The 22,021-nt window shown below is 40.2% G+C and overlaps 4 protein-coding genes across 6 annotated transcripts; 2 read left to right on the top strand and 2 right to left on the bottom strand.

Moving 5' to 3' along the window:
* Positions 1-449: 449 nt before the first annotated feature.
* Positions 450-4,499, bottom strand: anks4b (ankyrin repeat and sterile alpha motif domain containing 4B). Its single transcript, XM_040123508.1, has 2 exons — positions 4,288-4,499; positions 450-2,181 (listed from the first exon to the last, which is right to left on the bottom strand). Exons 1-2 carry the CDS (start codon positions 4,446-4,448, stop codon positions 1,044-1,046), a joined length of 1,299 nt encoding a protein of 432 aa, XP_039979442.1. The 5' UTR covers positions 4,449-4,499; the 3' UTR covers positions 450-1,043.
* Positions 4,500-5,861: 1,362 nt separating this feature from the next.
* Positions 5,862-14,551, top strand: LOC120783102 (peroxisomal membrane protein PMP34). Its single transcript, XM_040115834.1, has 9 exons — positions 5,862-6,265; positions 6,463-6,523; positions 7,461-7,527; positions 8,034-8,188; positions 8,929-9,045; positions 9,162-9,307; positions 10,205-10,300; positions 11,558-11,640; positions 11,745-14,551. The coding sequence occupies exons 1-9, from the start codon at positions 6,191-6,193 to the stop codon at positions 11,890-11,892; spliced, it is 948 nt and encodes a 315-aa protein (XP_039971768.1). The 5' UTR covers positions 5,862-6,190; the 3' UTR covers positions 11,893-14,551.
* A 568-nt stretch (positions 14,552-15,119) lies between these two features.
* On the bottom strand, positions 15,120-18,784 carry dxo (decapping exoribonuclease). Of its 3 annotated transcripts, none has more exons than XM_040115805.1 (7): positions 18,477-18,784; positions 17,299-17,886; positions 16,964-17,190; positions 16,452-16,671; positions 16,190-16,325; positions 15,601-15,695; positions 15,120-15,487 (listed from the first exon to the last, which is right to left on the bottom strand). In XM_040115805.1, exons 2-7 carry the CDS (start codon positions 17,796-17,798, stop codon positions 15,352-15,354), a joined length of 1,314 nt encoding a protein of 437 aa, XP_039971739.1. In that variant the 5' UTR covers positions 17,799-17,886; positions 18,477-18,784; the 3' UTR covers positions 15,120-15,351. The 3 variants fall into 3 exon arrangements, with proteins under 3 accessions (XP_039971739.1, XP_039971745.1, XP_039971755.1); XM_040115811.1 differs by having other exon boundaries at positions 17,299-17,771; XM_040115821.1 differs by having other exon boundaries at positions 17,299-17,768.
* stk19 (serine/threonine kinase 19) lies at positions 18,734-21,662 on the top strand. Its single transcript, XM_040115847.1, has 7 exons — positions 18,734-18,894; positions 19,452-19,547; positions 19,633-19,775; positions 19,865-20,103; positions 20,556-20,653; positions 20,755-20,902; positions 21,366-21,662. Exons 2-7 carry the CDS (start codon positions 19,454-19,456, stop codon positions 21,409-21,411), a joined length of 768 nt encoding a protein of 255 aa, XP_039971781.1. The 5' UTR covers positions 18,734-18,894; positions 19,452-19,453; the 3' UTR covers positions 21,412-21,662.
* Positions 21,663-22,021: the final 359 nt, after the last annotated feature.

Here is a 22,021-nt window from a genome sequence, read left to right as displayed (position 1 = left end):
GCCTCTCTCTTCCATCCTTTCTTCCCGCAAATCCAGACACTTGCACACATGGGAGGAGATAGATGCCCGCACTTTGGTGGTGATTGGTGGCCCCAAACTTTTGTGGGGGAAGCAGAAGCATGCAATTTACTTTACATTATATTAGTTGCCTGTTTACACATCCAGCAGACATGGAGCAACATTAGAAATGACTCTGAGTCATGACTCTGGCCGCCTGGTGAACAAACCCCAAAGAAAAACAACCATCTCTTTAACTGCTAAATGCTCTGCTATGTTCACAGCTGGCACTGTGATGCTGGGCAGTCTGTGTAAAGTGGATTTATCTGAGCTGTTTGTCTGAAAACAGCTTCCTGGAGTGTTTTGCCCTTGGCTCCCCAGTACATTTTTGAACATCACACTCACTACAGTCCAGTTTAATACAGTTTTCTAACTGTGCCCAGAATGAGATCGAAATATGGTTAAAATGATTTTTTACACTGTACATGCATTGTCAGAGTGGTGAACTTATTTCTTTATTTTGAGTTCTTTTGACAGCTATACTTAATTCTCACATTATGTTGTCAAAAGCCAAAATTAATTATTAAAGAAAAACCGTACAACATCACAATGAAATCAGCCACTACCCATTTTATCCAATTTATTGGACAGAAACAATCACCAGTGCTGCATCAAAACATATCTTGTTTTTGTCCACACAATGATATTGTTAATTTAAAATCAAGTATCTGGCCATGTGTCTATTCTCTTTTGTTTTGTCTTAATAATAATCTTCTTCCCTTTTTGAACCAGATATGCTCTCCAGTCATGCTGTTTGTAACATAGATAATAGTATATAAACGTAGCAGTGCACGATGTTATCCCTTCTGTACAAAGTACTTTATAAGTTTGATCATTTAAAAATGTGGGAATGGCTTTTGGAGAAACAGTTTGGTGAATCATCTTTGTTTTATAAGAAAATCAAACCACTAGCTCTCTTTACAAAAGATACAGACTCAATTTAAGTTTCAAACGGGAGGATAAATCACTGTTCATGTTTTAGTGGATCACAAGCAGCTGTCCGTCATGATGCCAGGAGTCTCCAGTGCGTTCTTTCTGCGAGCAACAGCTTCCAGGATCTTCTTCCTGGGTCCGAGCTGGATGCGAATGCCTTTCAGGTCTTCATCAGAGCAAAGCATGAGCGCCTCCAGGTCCAGGTGCTCTCTGTTGAGTGCGAGGGCAAACTCTGTCAAGGAGATGGCAGACAAGAATGCATCCAAAGGAGAGGTTTCCTCATCTTCATCATCATCCAGGCCCAGATCTTCCTGATCCCAAGGCAGATCCGCGTCACCAGTCCCCTCAAAGCCACCATCATCTTCCTCTGCCTCAAACACCTCGTTCTGAACAAGGTAGCCGAGATTTTCATTGTTCCCAATGGGGACGTCCTCTGACTCCAGCCCCATCTTCTTCATGAAAATCAGACCTCCAAGACCGGGCCTGTTGAATATGGACTGTTTTATTTGGCCTGGTTCTTCATTGTCATCATAATCATCAAAGGCTCCCATTCCTTCTTCATCTAACATGTTTTCATCCACCTCACTGAAGACATCCAAAAACTCCAGTTTCTCAGACGCTTCGTTCTCCTGCTTGAGGAAAATAACGTTCCCATCTCCTCCTGATCTCTGCAGAGTGCCTTTATCTTTCTTCCCGAGCTTCTTCTGGAGGGTGCCTTTAAACCTGGCCGGAAGAGAGCCTGATTTATCAGCAGCGATAAGCTTGGAGAATTGCTCATTGACGCTGGTCATGGTACCATTGTTTGAGAATGATGATGCCATGCTGGCCTCCGAAACAGACCCAGTATTCCCTGCTTCACGGTACATTTTATCCATCTTGCTCTGGTGTTTCTTCTTCACCTTCTCACAGAGTTTCACGCGTTTCTCTGCTTCTTTGATGGCTTCCTTCTTTAGACTGGCGACCTTTTTGGCATTTTGGTTGGTCTGCTGTGAGGCAGCAGTGTCTAGGAAGCGCACACAGTCCATGCGGTCACGAGAAGCAGCAACGTCCATAGCTGTGTGGAATTCATTGTCCAGTGCGAAAAGGTTGGCACCGAAGTTGACCAGAAAGCTGAGGATGTGCATGTGGCCATTAGCTGCAGCATGGTGCAACGGTGTGTTTCCCCAGATGTCACTCCTGTTGGGGTCTCCTCTGTATGACACAAAAGAAAATTTTGATTTAACCTAATATAGTGCAACTTTTTCATCATTGTTTTGCTACTCTCAGTCACCTGTTGATTCAACCTCTGGTCAATGCAAAAAGGTTTGTGAGGTCCTAAAGCTTTTATTGACATCAGTTGCAATTGCAGGACTTTCATGAATAAAATATTTGTTGCATACAGAGATTTATACATTTAAAAGTTAACATATTTAAAAAAATATTTTTTTGTTTAATTGGATTTATTTATGGATCTACAAAACATACCAATCAAAGGGACATGTTAAAGTGAGAAAAATCTACAAAGATAGACAAAGAGCATCTAACATTAAATAAAAATCAAAACTGCATCAGTGAAAAATACATATCCGTACCACTACACCTAAATACATAAAGGTATATTTAAGTTCAGCAAAAATGTATAGATGAAAGTAAAAGATAAAGTGACAGCTTTACTCCAAAAATAAACTCTGACCTGAGGTCTAAAATTCCCCCTTGGTTTTGTCAACTTAATATTTATTTATCAATTATTTTTGTAGAAGACTATTTCACAATATGTCACCAGTATATATATATATATATATATATATATATATATATATATATAAATCAAATTTCAACAGAAAATCTAAGGGGGAAAAAATTCCCCTAAGAAAGGTAATCATGCTCATAAGTGAAGTGAGTCTTCAAGCCCATAGAGGAAGCGTTGTACTTGAAGAGGAGAGATCTAATGTAGTTGCATGTGGTTTGTTTTTGTTTTTTTTTCCGTATAATTTTCAACATTGTTTTCAACTGGCCAAGAAATAGTTCGACACATAACGTCTGTAAGAGCACAACAGGTCATTTTTACCCTTTTTGTATGGATTTATAAAACAATATAAAAAATGTTAATTAGTGAGCTTTAACAGTGCTGGTAGGTGGATTTTGTCACCTTCAGATGGAGTCGGGCTGGCTGTCTCACCCTGTTTCCAGTCTTAATGCTAAGCTAAGCTAACCATCCGCTGGCTCTGGCTACGTGTCTACTACTGTATTTAGATATGAGAGTGGAATCGATCTTCACGTCCTACTCTTGGCATGAAGGTGAATACGGTCCCAAAATGTCAAACCATTCCTTTGAATGTAAGGCAAGAATTAACATAAAGTCTTTCATATAGCCAAAATACTCACAACATATAAGAAAATAATACCACATTTTTTGAAGAGAATTGGTCAACTATTAAGGTTAAAGTCCTTCAGTGCTGTGCGTCATTGTCACAGCCATAAAAGTCTTGATTGCTGTAATAATGCAAGACCTTGTCATAAATCCCAGTTCATTCTGGTAATGACCAAAGTGGAAATGCTTCACTTAATTCCAGTCACATAGCTGAGACATGGGTCCCACTAAAGGACACATGTCCCTACTGAATATCTTCCAAACATCTTGTCCGAACCAAATTTTTCAGTAAGAATGTTGTGCTAGATTTGAGCCTGTCTTTTGTTTTACTGAATGAGGGATGGAGGTGGGGGTGGTGCTGATAGATAAAGGGCTCCTCTGTTTCACGGGATGGCGTTGGCTGACTAAACATTTGGTGCAACTCCTGGCGGAGACTGGTTTTATAGAGGGGAATGAAGTTTTAGCTCATTAGGGTGTAGTGGATGACGTGGACGCCAACATGTGTTGTTAAAAGCCAGGAGAAGTCCTAAAAAACTGACATACGGTATGAAAATGCATAAAACACATTATTTTCCAGCCATAAAATTCACTGTACAGTAATGTTAACTTTAGATCAGTGAATATGGTTCTTCTTTAAGATCTTAGTTTAGTTTAGTTTTAGGGCATTATACATGAAATATTACACCAGAAAAAGTAGTTTTGGCTATATCGACATGTTAATATAAACATTATAAACAGTCTAAAATGTTTATATTCACATGTCTTAGTGTAACAATATAGCCAAAGTTATCTGACATACTTTCTTTGGGAAATCAAAATATTTAAATAAACTACAGGACATTAAAGTAATAATAATGAAGAGGTAACTTGCTATGGCCACAGGTTATTTGAGTCTCTGGGTATGCGAGATGAAGCACAGGCGATAGAGCTGTGTGTATCATGCTTACTCTCTGCTGCATATGAGCTGAAGGGCATCGACATGTCCGTGGAAAGCAGCCAGTAAGGTGGGAGTCATGCCATCTTCATCCGCGGTGTTCAGGTCCTTCCTTGTGGCCTCTTTCAAGAGGTCCAAGTAGCCATCAATTGCAGCTTTGTGGTACCTAGACATCTCTTAAAAAAACAGGAACGGTCCAAGCAAATCCAGAATGCACGGACTGACTGCAGACTGAAGACCCGAGCAAACAAAGTGATCACTGGGCGTTGACTCAGCTCAGTGCCATAAAACAAAAGCAAAGTCCAGTTCGCTGCTGCCAGCTGCAGCAAACTTCCTCACAAAACAATTACTGCTCGAGTTCATCATCATCAGTTACTTGAAGCTTCATTATGAAAAGGGAGATTCACAAAAGCACATTTACAAATGTCATGAAATGAATTTGGCATTCTGTCAGTTCTCTTAAAATATCAAATACTCAACATGACATGGTAGACAGCTTTCTAACAGTGATCTAACATTAATTAGTGAAATGGACTGACTCCAAACCCTTTTTTTTAACAGTTTTGCCGAGAAATACAGTATTTAAATGTGCTGTTATAATTAGATATGTTTAAAAAAAACATGAAGAAAACTAAAAATATTTAAGTTTTAGTTACAGCTACTTTAAATAAAATGTAGATAGATACACACACACACACACACACACACACACACACACACACACACACACACACACACACATTTTTATATATATATAACTTTAGTTGGTTGAGATTGAGCTAATTTAATTTAAGGTGAGGAAAAGCAGCAAATCCTCACACTTATGAGGCTGAAACCATAAAATGTTGAAAAATTAATTTGTTATTAAAACAGTCGCTTATTTTTATTTATTTATTTTTTGATAACTGACTAATCAGCTAATCAATTAACCAACTAATCATTTAATCTCACATTTGATAGTTTGATAAAAGATGTTTTCTGTTTAAAATCTTAATAAAGTAACAAGTACTTTACAAATCAAGATTTTACTTGTATTTGCTGTCAAATAATGTGGTGGAGCAGAAGCAGAAAGCAGCATGTAACTGAAATACTAAGGTAAAGTATAAATACCTCAAAATTATACTTACTGTATGTACAGTACTTGATTAAATTGTACTTCGTTACTTTCCACCACTGGTTAAAACAAGATGGCAAAACTTATATAACTTATTTTTTTGCTGTGCATTACCTATAGTGTTGTATTTTGATTGACTTATTTTTTATTTTTTATATGCACTATACAAAATCAGGTTTGTATACGAGAGTATGTACATACTGTTCTGTTTAAAAGGTAAAAAAAAAAAAAGGTCAGCAAGAAGCTAAAAAACTTGTTTTTAAATAACTTCCTCGTTGCAGCCAATTTATATGCTTTTTATACTTCCCCATATGCTCCAAAAAGCTTATTGCATAATAAATGATTTCTGATATTCTGAAGCTTTTTAAAATCCTGCTCCACCCGCCACTCCAGTAGGCGGTTGTAATGCCTCTCTTGTGGCTTGTTAAACACCAACAGAAGAAGAAGAAGAAGAAAAGAAGAAGAAGAAGAAGAAGAAGAAGAAGAAGAAGAAGAAGAACAAACACAACAACAACAACCCTCGAAGGCGGAAGAAAGAGACTCTCGCACCGGATCGACCAATGACCGAAGAGCGGGAGGGAACATTGCGCGATAGTTTCACTCTCTTCATTGCTTTCTCTTCTTCGTCCGCTCCTGGGTTTGTAGTCACCATGGGGCTGTAGCTGTTAACATTTACCAAACTCCCCCGACGGTTTCCACAGCTAGACAAACCGGACCGACCACTCGCCGTCTCCCCTCGCGTCGCTCCGCGGTTACTTCCCGGCGTCTAGTGCGTGTGGTCTGAACGGGAGAGGCGGCAGGGATGTCGGACAACGGCGGCTCGGCTGTCGGCCTTCTGTCTTACGAGACGCTGGTTCATGCCGTGGCAGGTGCAATGGTGAGCAGAGATAAAGGGGCAACAAGAGGATAGGTCATGACTTTATGTGAAGTATGTGGTTGTGCCTGGACTTGTCTCGGCAGCTCGATGTTTGTAGTGTACGCGTTGAAGAAACGGCTTTGAACTGAAGATGGGGAGTTGCCGAGCCTTTTTCGTTTCACTATCGAACTGTAACATTACAAAGCTTTGTCTTCTAGGGGAGTGTGACAGCTATGACCGTCTTCTTTCCTCTGGACACGGCCAAAAGCAGACTGCAGGGTGAGTTGGTGGTCTTATCGTCTTTGACAGGGGTTACCAGGGGTGGCAGCAACTCTTAGTGTACAGCAACTTTGGTGTAATGGGTTTGCTTCATTATGGAGTAACTATAGCTGGGTGATGTAAAGGAGTAGCCCACTAATTTAGTGTTGCACTCTCATAAAGATGAGAGACCTGGTCAAAGATGATGAAGCAGAGACCAAGATATCCTGACTTTTACTTTAGTCTTTATGGGTCCTAGACATCACTACGCGTGGACACCTTTTTACAAAGCAGCTCAAGACGCACCTGTCTACACTGGCTAAATTCACTGGATACAGATTGTAGAATGTGAATATTTTCTGTTTTCCTTAGTCTTTTGAGATAGCAAACTAAATATCTTTGGGTTTTGGGCCGTTGGTCGGGCAAAACAAGACATTTGAAGAAATCCCCTTTGGCTGTGGAGAACTTGAATGGACGGATTTTTCACTTTTTTTGGACTTTTTTTTTTTTTTTTTTGACCAAAGACTAATACGTTAATAGGGAAAATAATATACTAATCGATAATAAAAATGAACGTTAGTTGTAACTCTAATGTTATTTTATATTTCTGTTGCCTTATTTTTTATTGTTATGCTCTCGAAACGTGGTATATCCCACGTTCTAGAGACCCTCCCTGCCTGGTCAACACTCATGTGCTTCAGACTCTATAACCCCAGTTTGTTACTCAGTGTTTCTGTTGTAAATTTGGAATCTCGAACTTAACATGAGATAACCCTGATAGCATCACCAGGTTTATTTATTCAGACTCTACAAAGCGTCTCCAGTGCCACAGAAAACATTGTACAATTGTTGAGACTGAGTGGTTTTCCTCATGACCAGTGAAATTATTTTGGTGGTGTGGCCCTTTACCATTCACCTTGTTCACTGATTTATGCCACTTTTTTGTTTTGTTTTTCAGTGGATGAGAAGCGAAAGTCTAACTCCACCCCCATCATCCTGGCTGAGATTGTAAAGGAAGAAGGCCTGTAAGTATAGTTTTTTGCTATAACATACTATAACAGAAGCTGCTGTGTTCAACTTCTGCCAAGTTATGGTTTATTTTGTTCTTATAATCTGATCATCTTGGTTTGATTTGAACAACTGATTGAAGCACAGTTGTAATGTAATTGCGGCAGACATTTATTATGAGTAAAGTCTATCTTAACTAGTGTTGAAAAAGTCAATTTACCACTTAAGTTGATCAACAGCAAATTAATTGGCTACAGTTTTGTTAATTGACCAATCATTTAGGTCATTTTTAATCAGATTCTGTTTCCAGCTTCTCTCCTTTTTCTTCCAGATATGTGTATTTTCTAACGTTATAGACCAAGGGGTTAGTCAAGAAAATAATCAGCAGATTAATCAATAATGAAAATCATTGGTAATTGCAGCCCTAATCTAAACAATTACCGGCTCCCTCATGTTTAGGCTGATGATGTGGCCACTTGACCAAACACTCACTGTTCAAATGACTCTTCAACACTTCTCCCAGTCAGTCTCTGTACAGAGGCTGGTTCCCAGTCATCTCCAGCCTCTGCTGCTCCAACTTTGTCTACTTCTACACCTTCAACACGCTGAAGAAGCTGACGGCTTCTGGTCCAGGCAAGTCCAGACCTGGCAAAGACCTGCTCATGGGGATCGTGGCAGGTAAACAAACATACAGTAAAATTAATTTTCATTAATGACTTGATGCAAACCATCAAGTACTAAGGGTGTTGAATGAATGATTTAAAGCTGCCCTGTGGAGTTTTCTTGTAAACAAAAAAGTTATGTTTACATTCGGTGTTACTCACAAAAACTCTGTCTGTGTATCCTTGAAGCCTGAGAAAAGTTGAACGCATTTTCTTCCCTCATAACACATTTGCAAAGTCAATTTAAAAAAAAAAAAAAAAAAAGCATTTTTAATCCTGCGTTGTTTAAATTAGGACTGCAACTAACAATAATTTCCATTAGCAATTAATTTGGCATTTTTTCGTGTAATTGGTGAATCATTTCATCAATAAAAAAAAAAAAAAAAGTCCATTACTTTTTTTTTCTTTTTGTCCAAGGTATTCAGTTTACAGCGATATGAAACCAAGAAAAGATGCAAACCCTTGCATCACAGATGCTCGACTAACTGATTAATCATTTCAGCTCTAATGTATGTCCTTGTTTACTTACTAGTTGCCTTATTTTGTGCATTACCGCCACTTGTACATCAGTGGAATAATCCAAAACCATTGGCAGGGTTGTGTATTGTGTCACAAAATTGGGACCCACCGATTTTTGGGGGGAAAAAAAACAAAAACAAAACAAAAACCTGTTCCATAGAGCTAGTAGGGGTCAAAAACTCCACAAGGTACCTCTAAGAATGATTTAAGAAAGCTAACGATCTGTTGTTCACGCAGGGGTGGTGAATGTGGTCCTGACCACTCCCATGTGGGTGGTCAACACTCGGCTGAAGCTGCAGGGGGCAAAGTTCAGAAACGAAGACCTCCAGCAGACCCAGTACAAGGGCATATTTGGTGTGTTTTATTTATATATATATATCAAATCTGTGTGATACGGTTCAGACATGCTTTTTTTTTTTTTTTTACTGTTCAGATGTAAAACCCTGCTGTGCTTGGGCTTTCCCTGTCAGATGCTTTCTCACAGATCATAGCCACTGAGGGAGTGGGAACCCTGTGGAACAGCACTCTGCCCTCTCTCATCCTCGTCCTCAACCCAGCTGTGCAGTTCATGTTTTATGAGGCCATGAAGAGGAAGGCAGGCAAGGGAGGGAGGAAGGTGAGAGGACGCAAAAAAAAGATGATCATGTGTTGAATACTACACTACAGGGGCTAATCTATCAGCCTCGTCTCATTTTCAACTTGGATGACTCCTCTTCTGATATAATATTTATGGCTACCTGTCATGTTTATATACCCACATCTTCCGTCTTCATTGACTGTTATTAATTGTAGAGGACTGTTAGAGTTTTAGATTATCCTGTTGGTCTTTATACCTGGTACCTTGTGTGAAAGACTAGGTGCTCATTTCAATTTATTTTACATTTTTCGGAATAAAAAAAAATTGTTTTGTTTGTGTTTGCAAAATGAGCCCAACAAAGGCTGACATTATGTTGTGCAGCTCAAGCAGCAATTGCAACATTATTTCATGCCTCAAGGGCTGTGATCAGAGAGGATCCCGCTTGAAGATTTTTGAGAACACAACATTGTGGAAAATCAAAAAATGTCACATGAGAAGTCCCTGAATTTTGATGGTGTTGGTTTGTGTTAAATGTCATTGTCGTTATCAGTGTCATTTTCCTAGTGATGACCCATTTCATGTTTCCGTACCTCTGCCAAGAAGGTTATCTTTTCATCCCGTGCCTGTTTGTTGGCTGGTGTGTTTTGTTTATTTCTTAGCAGGATTATGAAAAAAAAGGTACGGAACTGAACTTGCACCAAACTTGGTGAAGGGATGGGGCATAGGCCAGGGAACAACCCATTAAATTTTGGTGTGGATCCAGTCGAAGGGGCGTAACCAGGAATTTTTCATCACTTTCCTTAACATTGCAAGATAGGGCATTTTTTGGACATTTTCCTCAGTATTTTGCCTTGGCGGACGTATACGCTCTACTTAGTGCCATTCTATTTGAAAACAGTGGTTATGAGTGAATTAAATCTTTTCCTCCTAACACAGATATCCTCAGCAGAGATCTTTTTCATCGGAGCCATTGCCAAGGCCATTGCTACCACTGCGACATATCCTCTTCAGACAGTTCAGGCCATCCTGAGGGTAAATACTATCTCATACCAAAGTTCACCTTTTTTGTTTATGTTTCCAAGATGTCTCAAACATTAACCACTGATAAGGATAAGGCTGGTATTTTTTCCTATTGTCAAGAAATCTCATAAAAAGACCAATTACAACAATGAATTGATCCCACTAAAAATAATCTTCTGCATAGCCAAAGCCTGATGGGTCTTACTCCTCTGTGTCATAGAGCGCCGTTTGTTGTCCAAAAGCTATTAAAGAAATAATTGAACAATACATCAGTGAGCCACAACGTTGTACCGGGTGACATGCTTATGTAAAAACTCAGCTGGTGAGGTTGCCAGGCAACTGGTCCAGCAACCGGCGGAGACTGCAGGAATTTACTGGCCCCAACCAAAAAGTAGTCCCACATATCACCCCCCGTAAAACGGTGATTTGTTGTTTATATACTTTGGTTTTGTTATGATAAACATGTGCACTGTATGTTTTTTTTTTTTTTTTTTTTTTGGAGTCACTAAGACCTACACCATCCTGCCGTCTGAAACACAGAAACAAAGAGCAGCAAATGTGGTTTAATCCACAGCTGAAAGTAGTCACCGAGAAATACACTGCTTACCTTTGATTGAGTAACATTTGTTAAAAAACTACAGTTCCAAGCTGTTTAAGGAAGTCATGTAGCCTTTTTTAGAAATGAAACTATATATTTGTGACCAGTTTTTTGAAGATTTGCGTCTTCAGTAGTAACCAGTGCGTTTGGGGCTGAGTAATACAGACGGTAAGGAATAATAGATGTATTAATCCATTATTAGTTTTAGTTTTCTCACTAGATTTTGTTGATACTAACAAAATTATGGTATAGTTTTCCAGCTTTATTTATAACATTATAATTTATGTTTTATTATGTGTGGAAAACATTCGTTGCAAGAGAAAAAATAAAGCATTTTTATCAGCGTTCAGAGTTCGATGGAAACAAATCTTCATGTTATGGCTTTCTATGTAAAAATATATAAAATATCTTTGCATAAAAGTTAAACTGTTTCTAGTGAGAAGGTGGTATTTGTGTGTAAACCTTAGAAGCTGACTAAGAAACCCCAATAAAGCCTTCTGAAATTATAGTATATTTCAGAACATGCATAAGTGAGTCGGACAGAAATGCTTCAGTATCTCATGACAGTGTCAGTTCTTTAACAGCATTCACAATAAGTAAATTTAAAAAAAACAAAAAAACCCATCAAATCTCAGTGAAATAAGATGACCTGCTGTATGTTTTCTCATCAGTTCGGTCAGTACAAAGGTGATGGCAAGGGTGGTGTGATTGGAAGCCTCTCAAACATTTTCTCCCTGCTCATGGACAGAATCAAGTGAGTGCAGCTACATGACCGCTAACACATTCACTGACACGGTGATAAAACCAGTGAAGATATTACAATAGATGATCGTTAATATACATCTCTCTTTATTACAGGAGGAATGGTGTTTTTGGTTTGTACAAAGGCCTGGAGGCCAAGCTGCTGCAGACGGTACTGACAGCTGCCCTCATGTTTGTTGTGTACGAGAAGATCACTGCCACCACCTTCAAAATCATGAGTCTGAACAAGAAACTGAAGAAGTGAACACACACCTACTTCAATACAGTACAGCATTAATACACTCATCGTAAGTAGGGTTTGTTAATGCCAGAAAATTATACCAGTCACATAAAATGTTATAAGAGATGGGATTGGTGCCTTTACGGAGCCAGATTCAAACACTCGCCCAAAACATGGAGAGTGGGGGTTAATACTTGAAACTCTCCTTTGTTTTTTTTGTTATTTTGTTTGTTTTTTGTTTTTGTTTTTTTTTTTCTGTTGTTGTTTTTTTAACCTTTAACTGGTTCCATCTATGCAGATTGACCTTGATTATCAGCACTGGTGAATGTCTCCTGACATGGTGATCTTACAGGAGCTGAATTTTATAACTAGTTGGGGAAAAAAATTACAATACTTTGTAAAAGAAAAGTTTGACATTTGGTGGCAGGTAGATAAGATTATTGACCTCACTCTCATGTCAGCACAATAAATATAAAGCTACCACCATGAGTGGGATTACCGGTCAGGCACAGCGGGCAACTGCTCAGGGGCCTCAGGCCCAGAGGCCTTAAAAGCCCCAGGTTTACTACATATCATTTGGATCTATATAATTTGATGAATTGCAAAATTGTTAGCAATTTGTTCTACTAAAATGAAATATCAACTCTGATGGTTCCTGTCATGGTCCTGACGGGTTTTGTCGCTTTGACAAAATCTAGTTTTAAGACCTTCCATCACAGAAGTGCAACCAACAATTATTTTCAATATCAATACATCTTAGTTATTTTCTGTAATAACTAATTGATTGCAATGTCAGAAAATAGTGGAAGAAGGTGCACTATTATTCCCTGGCGGCCAAGTTAGCGTATTCAGACTGCTTTTTTTTGATGACAAACAGTCAAAAACACAAAAATATTGAGTTTACTATCATATAAAACTGAAACTACCAAATATTTGCATTTAAGAAGCCATACAAGTGAATTTTTGGCATTTCTGCTTAAAAAATAATCCAAAAAATAATCAATTTTTGCCAGTGAATTTTCTGACAACTGCCTAATTTATTAATCAACTAATCCTTTTCAGTTGCGGTGTACTGGTTGGTTTCTGGGGAAATAATGAAACTGTAGTGTACGATGGGGGTCAAAAGGGACCGAAGAGCAGGGTTTTGCCCTGGGGCTTAATCCACCCATGGCTACCTTCAGCAGCTGGCTAATTTAGCTTAGCACAAAGGAAAGGAAACAAGGGGAAACTGAATCACCATTACAAATGTAAAGCTCATTAAGTAACACGTTACTCGCTTGTTTAATTCATACGGAAACCTAAGTGTAATAACCTAAAAACTCTACTGGTTGCCTGGCAATCGGAGCTTTGTCGGGATCAGTTGCCATGGAATCCGACCAGCGACTCGAGCAATTAAGTGGTCCTGACTGAGAAAAAGACCGGTACAAAACCCTATAAAACGGGGATTTTTTTTGTTTTTTTTTTTTGTTTTTAAACTTCGAGATACAACCAGCATGTTAATTGATGAGCTTTAGAGGTGCTTGTAGGTGGAGTTTGTTACCTCTGGACAGAGCCAGGCTAGCGCCACTTAAATCCCAGCAAGAAAGCAAATGAGCATATTTCCCAAAATGTCATACTTTTTCTGTAACATCAGGGGTTTGTTGCAAATAATGAGACCAATAAAGTACCTACCTATGTCTTGCCTTGATTTAAGCCACTGGACCATTCCGGACACGCACAGTCTTATGTTTAACTATGAAATTAACTAAGTTTGATGTTCTGCAAGATTGAAATCTCGTGAAATCGCTACCAGAAGATGCACAAGATGTAATTATTAAACACAAATGTGCAAAATCTGCACCTACTTTTCAAGCTTCAGAAAGTTATAATTATTATTATTTTTAACAGTTAGAATATAATAGAGATTGTAATGAGTGCTTTACCCTACACTGAGAGTCTGAGAGTAAAGGTGACGTGTAAAAATACTGTAGTAAGTGCCTCTAAATTATATCACTTAAGAACTGTACTATGAACTGATGTATTTGCTGTGATGACGGCTGATGATTTATACAAACCATGATGCACTGAGTTATCAGTCTACAGTCTTCATTATTGTATTGGTCAGTATGAACGTTTTGCCCTGCAGCTGTCTCCATTATTTATCCTGGTGTCCTGTCAGTAGTGGAGAGTAGTCGGGGCTTGCAGTAATTTACAGTATGTGTTTATCACAGTGCTCACCCTGTGAGTTTTTGAATGGAGGTTTGTGAAGCCACAGTTGATTCACTGCTGTTGTTGCTGTTAAACTGGTTTTTCAAGCTGTTTACATATGAGTTGTAATCACTACAACAGGTGCAACGCTTTGTGACTTCATATTTATGAGATTATAGCCTTTTGACTGTTCAGTGGTGTAGCCTAGTTGCAATTATGTAGGATACTGTTAATTTACCAAAAACTAGAAATGACACATTTACCGGATTGGAGCTCCTCTTCATTAAGTTAGCTCAGTTGTGACATGGACCTGGTTTCAGACCTTTTCTGTGCACTCAAGCACCTGCTGACTGGAAATAACTCATGTATCTGTGTATCAATCGACTAGCATTGATTCCCTCCTGTTTAGTGTTGTGTAAGTTAGAAATTGCCCTTAGTTTGGTTTCAAGAATCAGAGGTGCACTTCAATAACTCTGTATGTCTTCGATAGGTCATAAAGGTGTTTATGAAAAGTAGCTATGAAAAAAACAATAGCAAAGTGTGAGGAAGTAAATGCCCAGTAAGGCAGAAAATGGAGACTGCCAGTGAAGAAAAGGGCTAAATGGGAGGATAGCAGGTGTGAAAAAGCAGAAAGCTCTGAATAAAGGTAATGTCACTAAATCAGGTGAGTTTTGGTTAGGAGCCAAAATCTGGTGAATTTGTCACTGTTAGTTAAAAAAACAACAACAAAGCCAGTGATGCATTTGAACAACTGTTTCTAGACTACACCACAGATGTTAATCATTGTCTTCTTCATCACTGTCTTCGGTGCTTTCTAAGTGACCTGTTGTTTTCTGTCTCAAAATGAACTTAACATCACCAGATGGTTTTGCCTTGACAGTTTACATGAAAGTATTTTTAAAACTGCGGATGCAATACTTGAAGTCATCTTCATTTATTTACATCAAAATTTTTAAACATTCTTTTCTAATCTTGTTTAAATGAACATACCACTGTTTTGGGGATTTAAATTATTGTCATAACCAGGAAATAATAAAGTTTGAGAAAATATATTGACACCATACTGTAATTATTGTTTTATTTAAAATCACATGCCACATGAAAAACCATGGCTCAGTTATCAAATGAACAAATTATAAAAATCCCTCCAACATATCACGGAGTAGTGATCAGTGACACCGTCAAAGTTGTACAAGTAAAGTCGTCCACACATTAAATGCCAAAGTATTTTGGTAAAGAACCCTCCATTGGAGGTCACATACAGTATATCAACAGTCCTAAATGACCAGATGTAAATCAGGACTGATGGTGTGAGTCTCGACATCTGGTCATCTCCTCGATATACCAGTGGGGCAGGAATGAATACTGGGAGTCCCTGTGGATTGAGTAGGTCACATCTCTGTGGGGCTCAAAGGAGAACAGGTACACCACACTGGAAGGGAAACAATGATTCATTAACAGCGACAGAGTGCTAAAAATACACTGCATTTAACAACTGGCTTATAATTGAAAAAGCCCACCGGGTTGTCTATCATTGTAACTGACCTAGGATTGTCTTCAGTAGCCACTTGCTTCACAAAAGACAAGAAATCGCAGCAAAAGTTCATACAGACTGTTGGCTTCCAGCAGTTGTATTCATTCTGTTCAGAGAGAACACAGAAGACAGAAAGAATTTAAACATTTTGTGTTACTCGTGTGATATCTTCAATTTTCTTTTGTCAACAGCCATGTGGTTTTGTGACAATGTAGGTTCAGTGGTGCTCTCAGTTAAATGCTCATACATCTTATTGTAGAGTGTTACCATGGTAGCATTTGCTGAGGATGATGGCAATACCATTTGTTCAAGTTCTGCAGGTATTTCGACAAATGAAAACTTTGACCTGCTGCTGGTGCTAAAGGAAAACTCAGGGAATCACAAAAGTGAGTTGGATTCATCCTCTGGGCACGATCAATGTCTGTAACATATTTCTTCTATCCAATACGTGTTGACATATTTCAGTCTGGACCACAGTGGTGGAGCGACAGATGAAAAAAAAAAATGACAGATCCAGGCCTTAAGCATGGCAAAAATAGATCAAAAGAAAAAAAAAAATTCTCTATGCTTAGATTAGTTTTACAAACAACTACACTGTACCTTGATGAGATGTGAAATCTTCGAGATGTGAAAAGTCTCCACAGAAACAACCACACCGTCGTGATCCCGGAAACCTGCTACAACACGAGGGACTCCAGGGAGGAAAGACTGGGCCCACCACTTCAGCAGTTTGAACCTAAGGACCACAAGAACAGGGAAAATTAACTTTAAAATAGCTGAAAGTAGGTACATCGTATGTCCAACAAACGGGACATAAAAAAAAAAAGTTGATTATGTGATGTTTTACTGTTTCGTCATCCACCTGTGGAGGTTGCTGCGCTGTTTGAGGGTGCAGATCTCTGCAGAGGTCTTCAGCTCAACGTAGCAGGCGGGAGGAGCTGGAGCATTGGGATCTTTATCCCGACAATCCACCTCACCGGAGAACAGAAGCCTGTGATCTGCAAGCCGAGTCTGCACCACCGTGCAGAAGGCCTCATTAGTGTTAACCACTCCACTCGGGTCAGGTAAACTGTGGATGTTTTCTACAGGGGTGGATAAAGGTGAAGTGTTAACCATTTAAGTATCTTATCACCTTGGATGCTTTTTGTGGTTTGGGTTTGTGTGTCATATGTATTATAATGGGACAAACTGATAATATATGGAAGCCATTTTCCACCAGGAAAAGAAAAATATAAAAAGTTAGGAATGTTAGGGATGATAAAAATCATGGAACTTGAAATTATGAGACACTAAGTCAAAAGACTGGCCTCTTCAGTCAAACTTATGAAAGTGAACAGAAGTTATTATTATTCCCTATCGTATAAACTTATATACCTGCACATGTGTATTGCTCAAACTTGTATCCCCAGTACATCATCTCTTTGTGCCTCTCAGTGCGGTTCTCTCGTTCCCTGCAGGCAGCTTCTGTTTCCACTTCGCTGATGTAAAGCGTGCCTCCAAACTTGGTGACCGCCAGCAACCAGCCCTCCCGCGTCTCATAGGGGGTGGTCAGCAGCTTGGTCAGATGACCCCGCCATGTAACAAAGTCGACATCTAACGCACTGGGAAGACACAGCGGTTGTGTCCAAAAGGCAACACAGTTGTGGTTAGACTTGGTTGGGGTAGAGAATATAGATCACGAGTCGGTATCCATCTGTTTGTGCACTTACCACGATGAGGCCGTGGTCACCCTTGATTTAAGCTTTGATCTATTGGCCATGGTCCACCGCAGGATGTGGTCCAGCTTCTCCTTCACACTGTCGTCTCTCTTTATAAAGCGGTCCGTGTATCCATCCCTCAGGTCAAAATTAGGATTTCCGTCAGGTTCCACGTAGTATCTCATCTGCCTGCTGTCGTTGAAGAATCTGCGCTCAGAGTCGAGGGAAAAACAACCTACTTCCACAGGCTGTCTGTACACAGGAAAGTCTCTTTCATAAAGCTCCCTCCTAGTGCTCAATCCCCGAGAGCGGAGTGGGTTTTGCCCAGGAGTTGACCCAGGCTGATACTGGTGGTGGTTTGGTCTGAAGCGTTTACTCCCACTGGGATTTCCTCCACCGTCATCTCTCTCTCTTTTGTATGCTGACTGGTGGCTGTGGTAGCTGGAGTTGGGAGGGTGGGGTCTGCGGTGGTCCATTGCTACCTGCTGGGGAGAGGAGCAGATGTTCCTCATCGTCCTGCTCTCCTGCAGGAAAGCCACAACATGCTCTGCCTCATCCTCGCTTGTGTTGTCGCTGAAGAGGCAGCGCTAACATGGCTATCTGCACACACAAGACACTTCATTTGTCACCAAAATTCGTTTCTTCAAGTGCAATTTTTGCATTTATGTGTCCTATTGTCCTTATCTCGTTTTATTTGTGATTTTGTGTCTCAATGCACTTAGTCGTTACTATTTGTGTACCATATATATAGTACTTTTTTGGCCTCATATTGTGTATAGTAGATGCTGATAGTGCATATTGTGTCCTACTTTTTTATGTTATTCATCTACTCTATTATGAATGTTATTGTAACCCCTTTTGCTGCTGGTACAGTTACATTTTCCTGCATAGGATCAGTAAAGTGGATCTTATTTAACTTTCAAATGCACCACAATTAAACCCACCACGTCGTGATCTGGGCAACTACCTGTCTATTGCGTGTGTCTGTGAATGCATATATATATATTCATGATGTAAACATGTAGATGTATGCCTTGCACGAGTAGGTGTCCAGGTTAACACGCATGCATGCAGCGTTGACCCGTGCGTGCATGTATTCTGTATGTCAATGAAGGTTTCCAAATTATACGTAACAAAAAAAAAGTTTTTAAAACTAAATCACCGGTAAATAGCCAGAATGAAAAACCTACCGTCGTCAGCATCCGCAGCGGAAGCAGCTAAGCTAACGTCAAATTTATGTCAATGCCAAGTCAGTCAGAATAATAAAACAGGACTTCGCGTAAAAAACGACCATGATATTTTGGAGCATCCTTTCTGATAAACACAAAAAACGAAAACTGACGCCGAGTGAGAGAACGAATACACAAAGTGTGTTTGTTTCACTAGCTGGACGGCTGACTAGCGTCGTAGGCTAACACCCAAGTTAACGCGGTTTCCGTACGCAGTTTCTCATCCAGTCCGCCTGGTGGTAGTCGCGACACTCCCTGCAAACTGCGGTGAAAAAGAAGACTTTGTAAATTGTTCGTCGGAGCCGTAGACACTGTACGTGGCGTTGAATGGGACCAAAGCGATGTGAATAGTAATATTATTGCTATTGGTAGCTCCCAGGTAAGGGGTTGAACTAAGTTGACTGGTCAAGATATCCGCTTGCGCGTTCGGCGGACGGACGCCGCAGCGTTACTTAGCTGTCAGCTGTATTAGCTCGGCTAACAAGAAAAGACAAAAGTGACTGAGCCGCCGGGTGCTGCCGAATTCTAGGTCCCACGAAAATGTCATCCCCGAGTCAATATGAGAGTCTTGAGTTTCTTCCCAGAGCTGTAATTCGGGCTAGAAAACATAACCTAGCAGGTATCCCAGAGGTAAATTCGGCTGCGGCTCTTGCTCGTCCTGATGAGAAAACACGTCTCGCAAAATGACAGGGAGTAGCGTTAAATTGATGTTTACCGTTGTTTTTTTTTTTTTCATGTTGCTGTTTTCTTCAGCAAACGTTGGCAGGGCAGTGGGCGTAGCGTATAACGCAACCATTCCTTCTGATAACCCAGATAACGCCGGTTCTGTGGATTGAAGTTGTGGTCAGCGTTGCCAACGAAACGAGCAGCCGTGTGGGTGATCAGCCGATTTCGCTCCGCGGGTTCCTGATCTGTCTGCCATCGTTTCTCCTCCAGGTATGAACAGGAAACGGGCCCTGACCTCAGACGCTTTCACGGCGAAGAAGAGGAAAAACGGTGTGGAGAGGTTCGGTGCCGTCGGTGATGGAGATGGTAAGTGTGGCTGGCTCCAATTTTGTGTCTCGTTTTGAGGACTGCATCCCTCGATTCACTCCCCATCCATATCTTCCTCTCCAAGGGCCAACTGACATCAGGTCCACCCTGGAGTACCTCATGACGCTGTTCCCCAGGAAGCTCTTCAATGACACCTTGCCTCAAATTGTGCTTAAGCACCAGCTCTACAGCATACACAATGACAAGACTTTGGTGGACAAGGAGGTGGTAAGATGGCCCTTTAGTGTGAGACGGGGCATATGTCTGTCTTCTCTGAATGTGAAAATTCACTCCGCTGCCGTCCTTGTGGTTCACAGAATAAACTGCGGGAACAAGCAGAGCTGCTGATGTTCCAGCTCGGGTTTGATGCGGAAGCTTTCGGGCTGATTTTCACCTCAGACTACAAGGCCAAAGTGCTGGCGGGAGAGGAGGGCAAAGTGACCAGAGCGACGGTGGAGAAGTTCTTAGAGAGGGTGTTGACCTCCTCTTGCACAGATCTGAGCTTCGGCAAAGACAAAATGCTCAGGGAGTTCCTCTTCACAGACTCGGAGATAACGTATGAAAGATCCCCATCTGTTTCTCTTTCTTTGTCAAATATTGTTGACAATTTCACACCCACCTTACAGTGCTGAGATTTATTCAAGCTATTTGAAATTTTATTTAAAATTCTAGTGGTGACTCCAAATTTTCCCACAACATCAAATCTGTTAAGCTGAAAATTTGGGAAATGGGAATAAAGTTAAGCACAAAATATCTACATCTTTTCCCTTGATCGCATTTTGCAGCCAAGACAACATTTACAATGGACACAGTTTAATTTTACTCAGGGTTTAAAAGAAGTTAGTTATATTTGACTAAAAGAAAAATTTGGCTTTGCTTAGTGTGTCATGTGCCGAGAGCCTTGTTGTGGTTTTACTCTTATGGTATGAAAATTCTTAGACCTGAGACCTTAGACGTGTATTAGCCATTTTCAAAGATCAGCACACGGTTTATTTTCTCACCACCCAGGCAGCTGGTGAAGTCAGGGGTCCTGACTGTGAGGGACGCGGGCAGCTGGTGGCTTTCCATTCCCAACTCTGGCAAATTCACCAAGTACTTCATACAGGGTGGGTGTCTGCGAAAGTGTCAACAACACTTTACCTTTTGACAGTGCCTTGCTAATTGGAGGACTGTTTGTGTCTACCCATCTCACCCCTTCTCCTGTTAGGTCGTAAAGCTGTGCTCGGCATGGTGAAGAAGTCTAAATATAGTGAAGTCCTACAGGCACAGCTAGAGGAGCGGCGAACAACCTCACAAGTGAAATTCCACATGAAATACCACATCCATGACATTGTTGGTGCAGAGCTGGTGGAGAGGTAATATTTGTTTGTATGCAGTCTGGATGCTAACGACTCTGAAAAGTGTTTTTAAATTTGAGGTCAGAGTTAACCCACCTGTCAAATGAAAAGGACAGGTACTTCACGCAGCTGCTCTCTGATTTATGGTCCTCTCAGGTCAGTAATTGAGGGGTCTTCTGTAGCATGCTTGGACAACCGACAGGCTGGATGCTGGCTCTCGGGTGTGAATATGTGCTTGTGGTTATTGTCGAAAACCTTCCAAAAACAAGCTAGCTTGATCCCCTTACTCAGAAAATGATATAGAAGTAAAACACAGCCGTGATTGCTTAAAATCTCAACTGGTGTTTCCATCAGCATTTTGTAACTTCTTTTTGCCAGCGAATTGGACCAATTTGACACATCACCTGTACTGGGCTCGTGGGGAATCTTAAACCGTTTGTTACATTTTAATTCACTGAATAAACTCTTGTTTTCTTTCTAGCATACCTACAACTTCAGGGACACTGTTGCGATTTGTTGATACCTGAAGCACTGCGACAAGACTGACATCAGTGTTTGGTTGGAGTCAGTGAGTGAGGGAAGATGTGGAAAAGCGAAGGATGAACAAAGCTTGTGAAAAGTGTTTGTTTGAGGACTGTGAGTAAACTAATTTAAGAGTTCAGATTTAGATTCTGTGCCAAATCTAATATAAAACCTCGTGGGTTTATGAATTGTCAATTACATTGACATGACCTTGTCAGGGTTTGATTTGTCTTGTAATAAAATGATTTGAAATGTTTCTTTCCCGCATATGAGTTATGATTTGTGTGCACACTGAGACCGCTTGATACAACTCTCCCCTCTGTGTGATGTTTGAACTTTGGCTTTCCATTGCTATCTCTAACCAGCGTTGCCAGGTTTGAGAAACAAAAAGTAGCAGAGTTTCAAACCTGCCCGACTTTCATAAAATAGCTAAATACTTCTATTTCAGATGTCGGATGGTGTTTTGTCCTTCCAAGATATAATATATACCCATTCCCTGTGTACATTGTGAGGTAAACCTATACATTTTAATGTAATCCAATACAACAGAACTGCCACTGATTCTACAACTTGGGAAGACTGATTTCTTGGCACTGTCAGAGAGGTGTTAATTCA

This window comes from Xiphias gladius, chromosome 3 (assembly GCF_016859285.1).
Source record: "Xiphias gladius isolate SHS-SW01 ecotype Sanya breed wild chromosome 3, ASM1685928v1, whole genome shotgun sequence".
NCBI classification, from domain to species: Eukaryota; Metazoa; Chordata; class Actinopteri; order Istiophoriformes; family Xiphiidae; genus Xiphias; species Xiphias gladius.
The sequence above is the reverse complement of the archived record's forward strand: the minus strand, read 5'-3'. Positions and strand labels throughout refer to the sequence as shown.

Coding starts and splice junctions, on each gene's coding strand:
- anks4b (XM_040123508.1), bottom strand. CDS start 4,448: ATGTCTAGGTACCACAAAGCTGCAATTGATGGCTACTTGGACCTCTTG. Junction 2,182..4,287: donor CAGCTCATATGCAGCAGAGA/GTAAGCATGATA, acceptor TGTGTCATACAG/AGGAGACCCCAACAGGAGTG.
- LOC120783102 (XM_040115834.1), top strand. CDS start 6,191: ATGTCGGACAACGGCGGCTCGGCTGTCGGCCTTCTGTCTTACGAGACG. Junction 6,266..6,462: donor ATGCCGTGGCAGGTGCAATG/GTGAGCAGAGAT, acceptor TTTGTCTTCTAG/GGGAGTGTGACAGCTATGAC. Junction 7,528..8,033: donor ATTGTAAAGGAAGAAGGCCT/GTAAGTATAGTT, acceptor CACTTCTCCCAG/TCAGTCTCTGTACAGAGGCT.
- dxo (XM_040115805.1), bottom strand. CDS start 17,798: ATGAGGAACATCTGCTCCTCTCCCCAGCAGGTAGCAATGGACCACCGC. Junction 17,191..17,298: donor GTGACCACGGCCTCATCGTG/GTAAGTGCACAA, acceptor GTGTCTTCCCAG/TGCGTTAGATGTCGACTTTG. Junction 15,696..16,189: donor AGATTTCACATCTCATCAAG/GTACAGTGTAGT, acceptor CTCTCTGAACAG/AATGAATACAACTGCTGGAA.
- stk19 (XM_040115847.1), top strand. CDS start 19,454: ATGAACAGGAAACGGGCCCTGACCTCAGACGCTTTCACGGCGAAGAAG. Junction 19,548..19,632: donor TGCCGTCGGTGATGGAGATG/GTAAGTGTGGCT, acceptor TTCCTCTCCAAG/GGCCAACTGACATCAGGTCC. Junction 20,104..20,555: donor TTCACAGACTCGGAGATAAC/GTATGAAAGATC, acceptor CTCACCACCCAG/GCAGCTGGTGAAGTCAGGGG.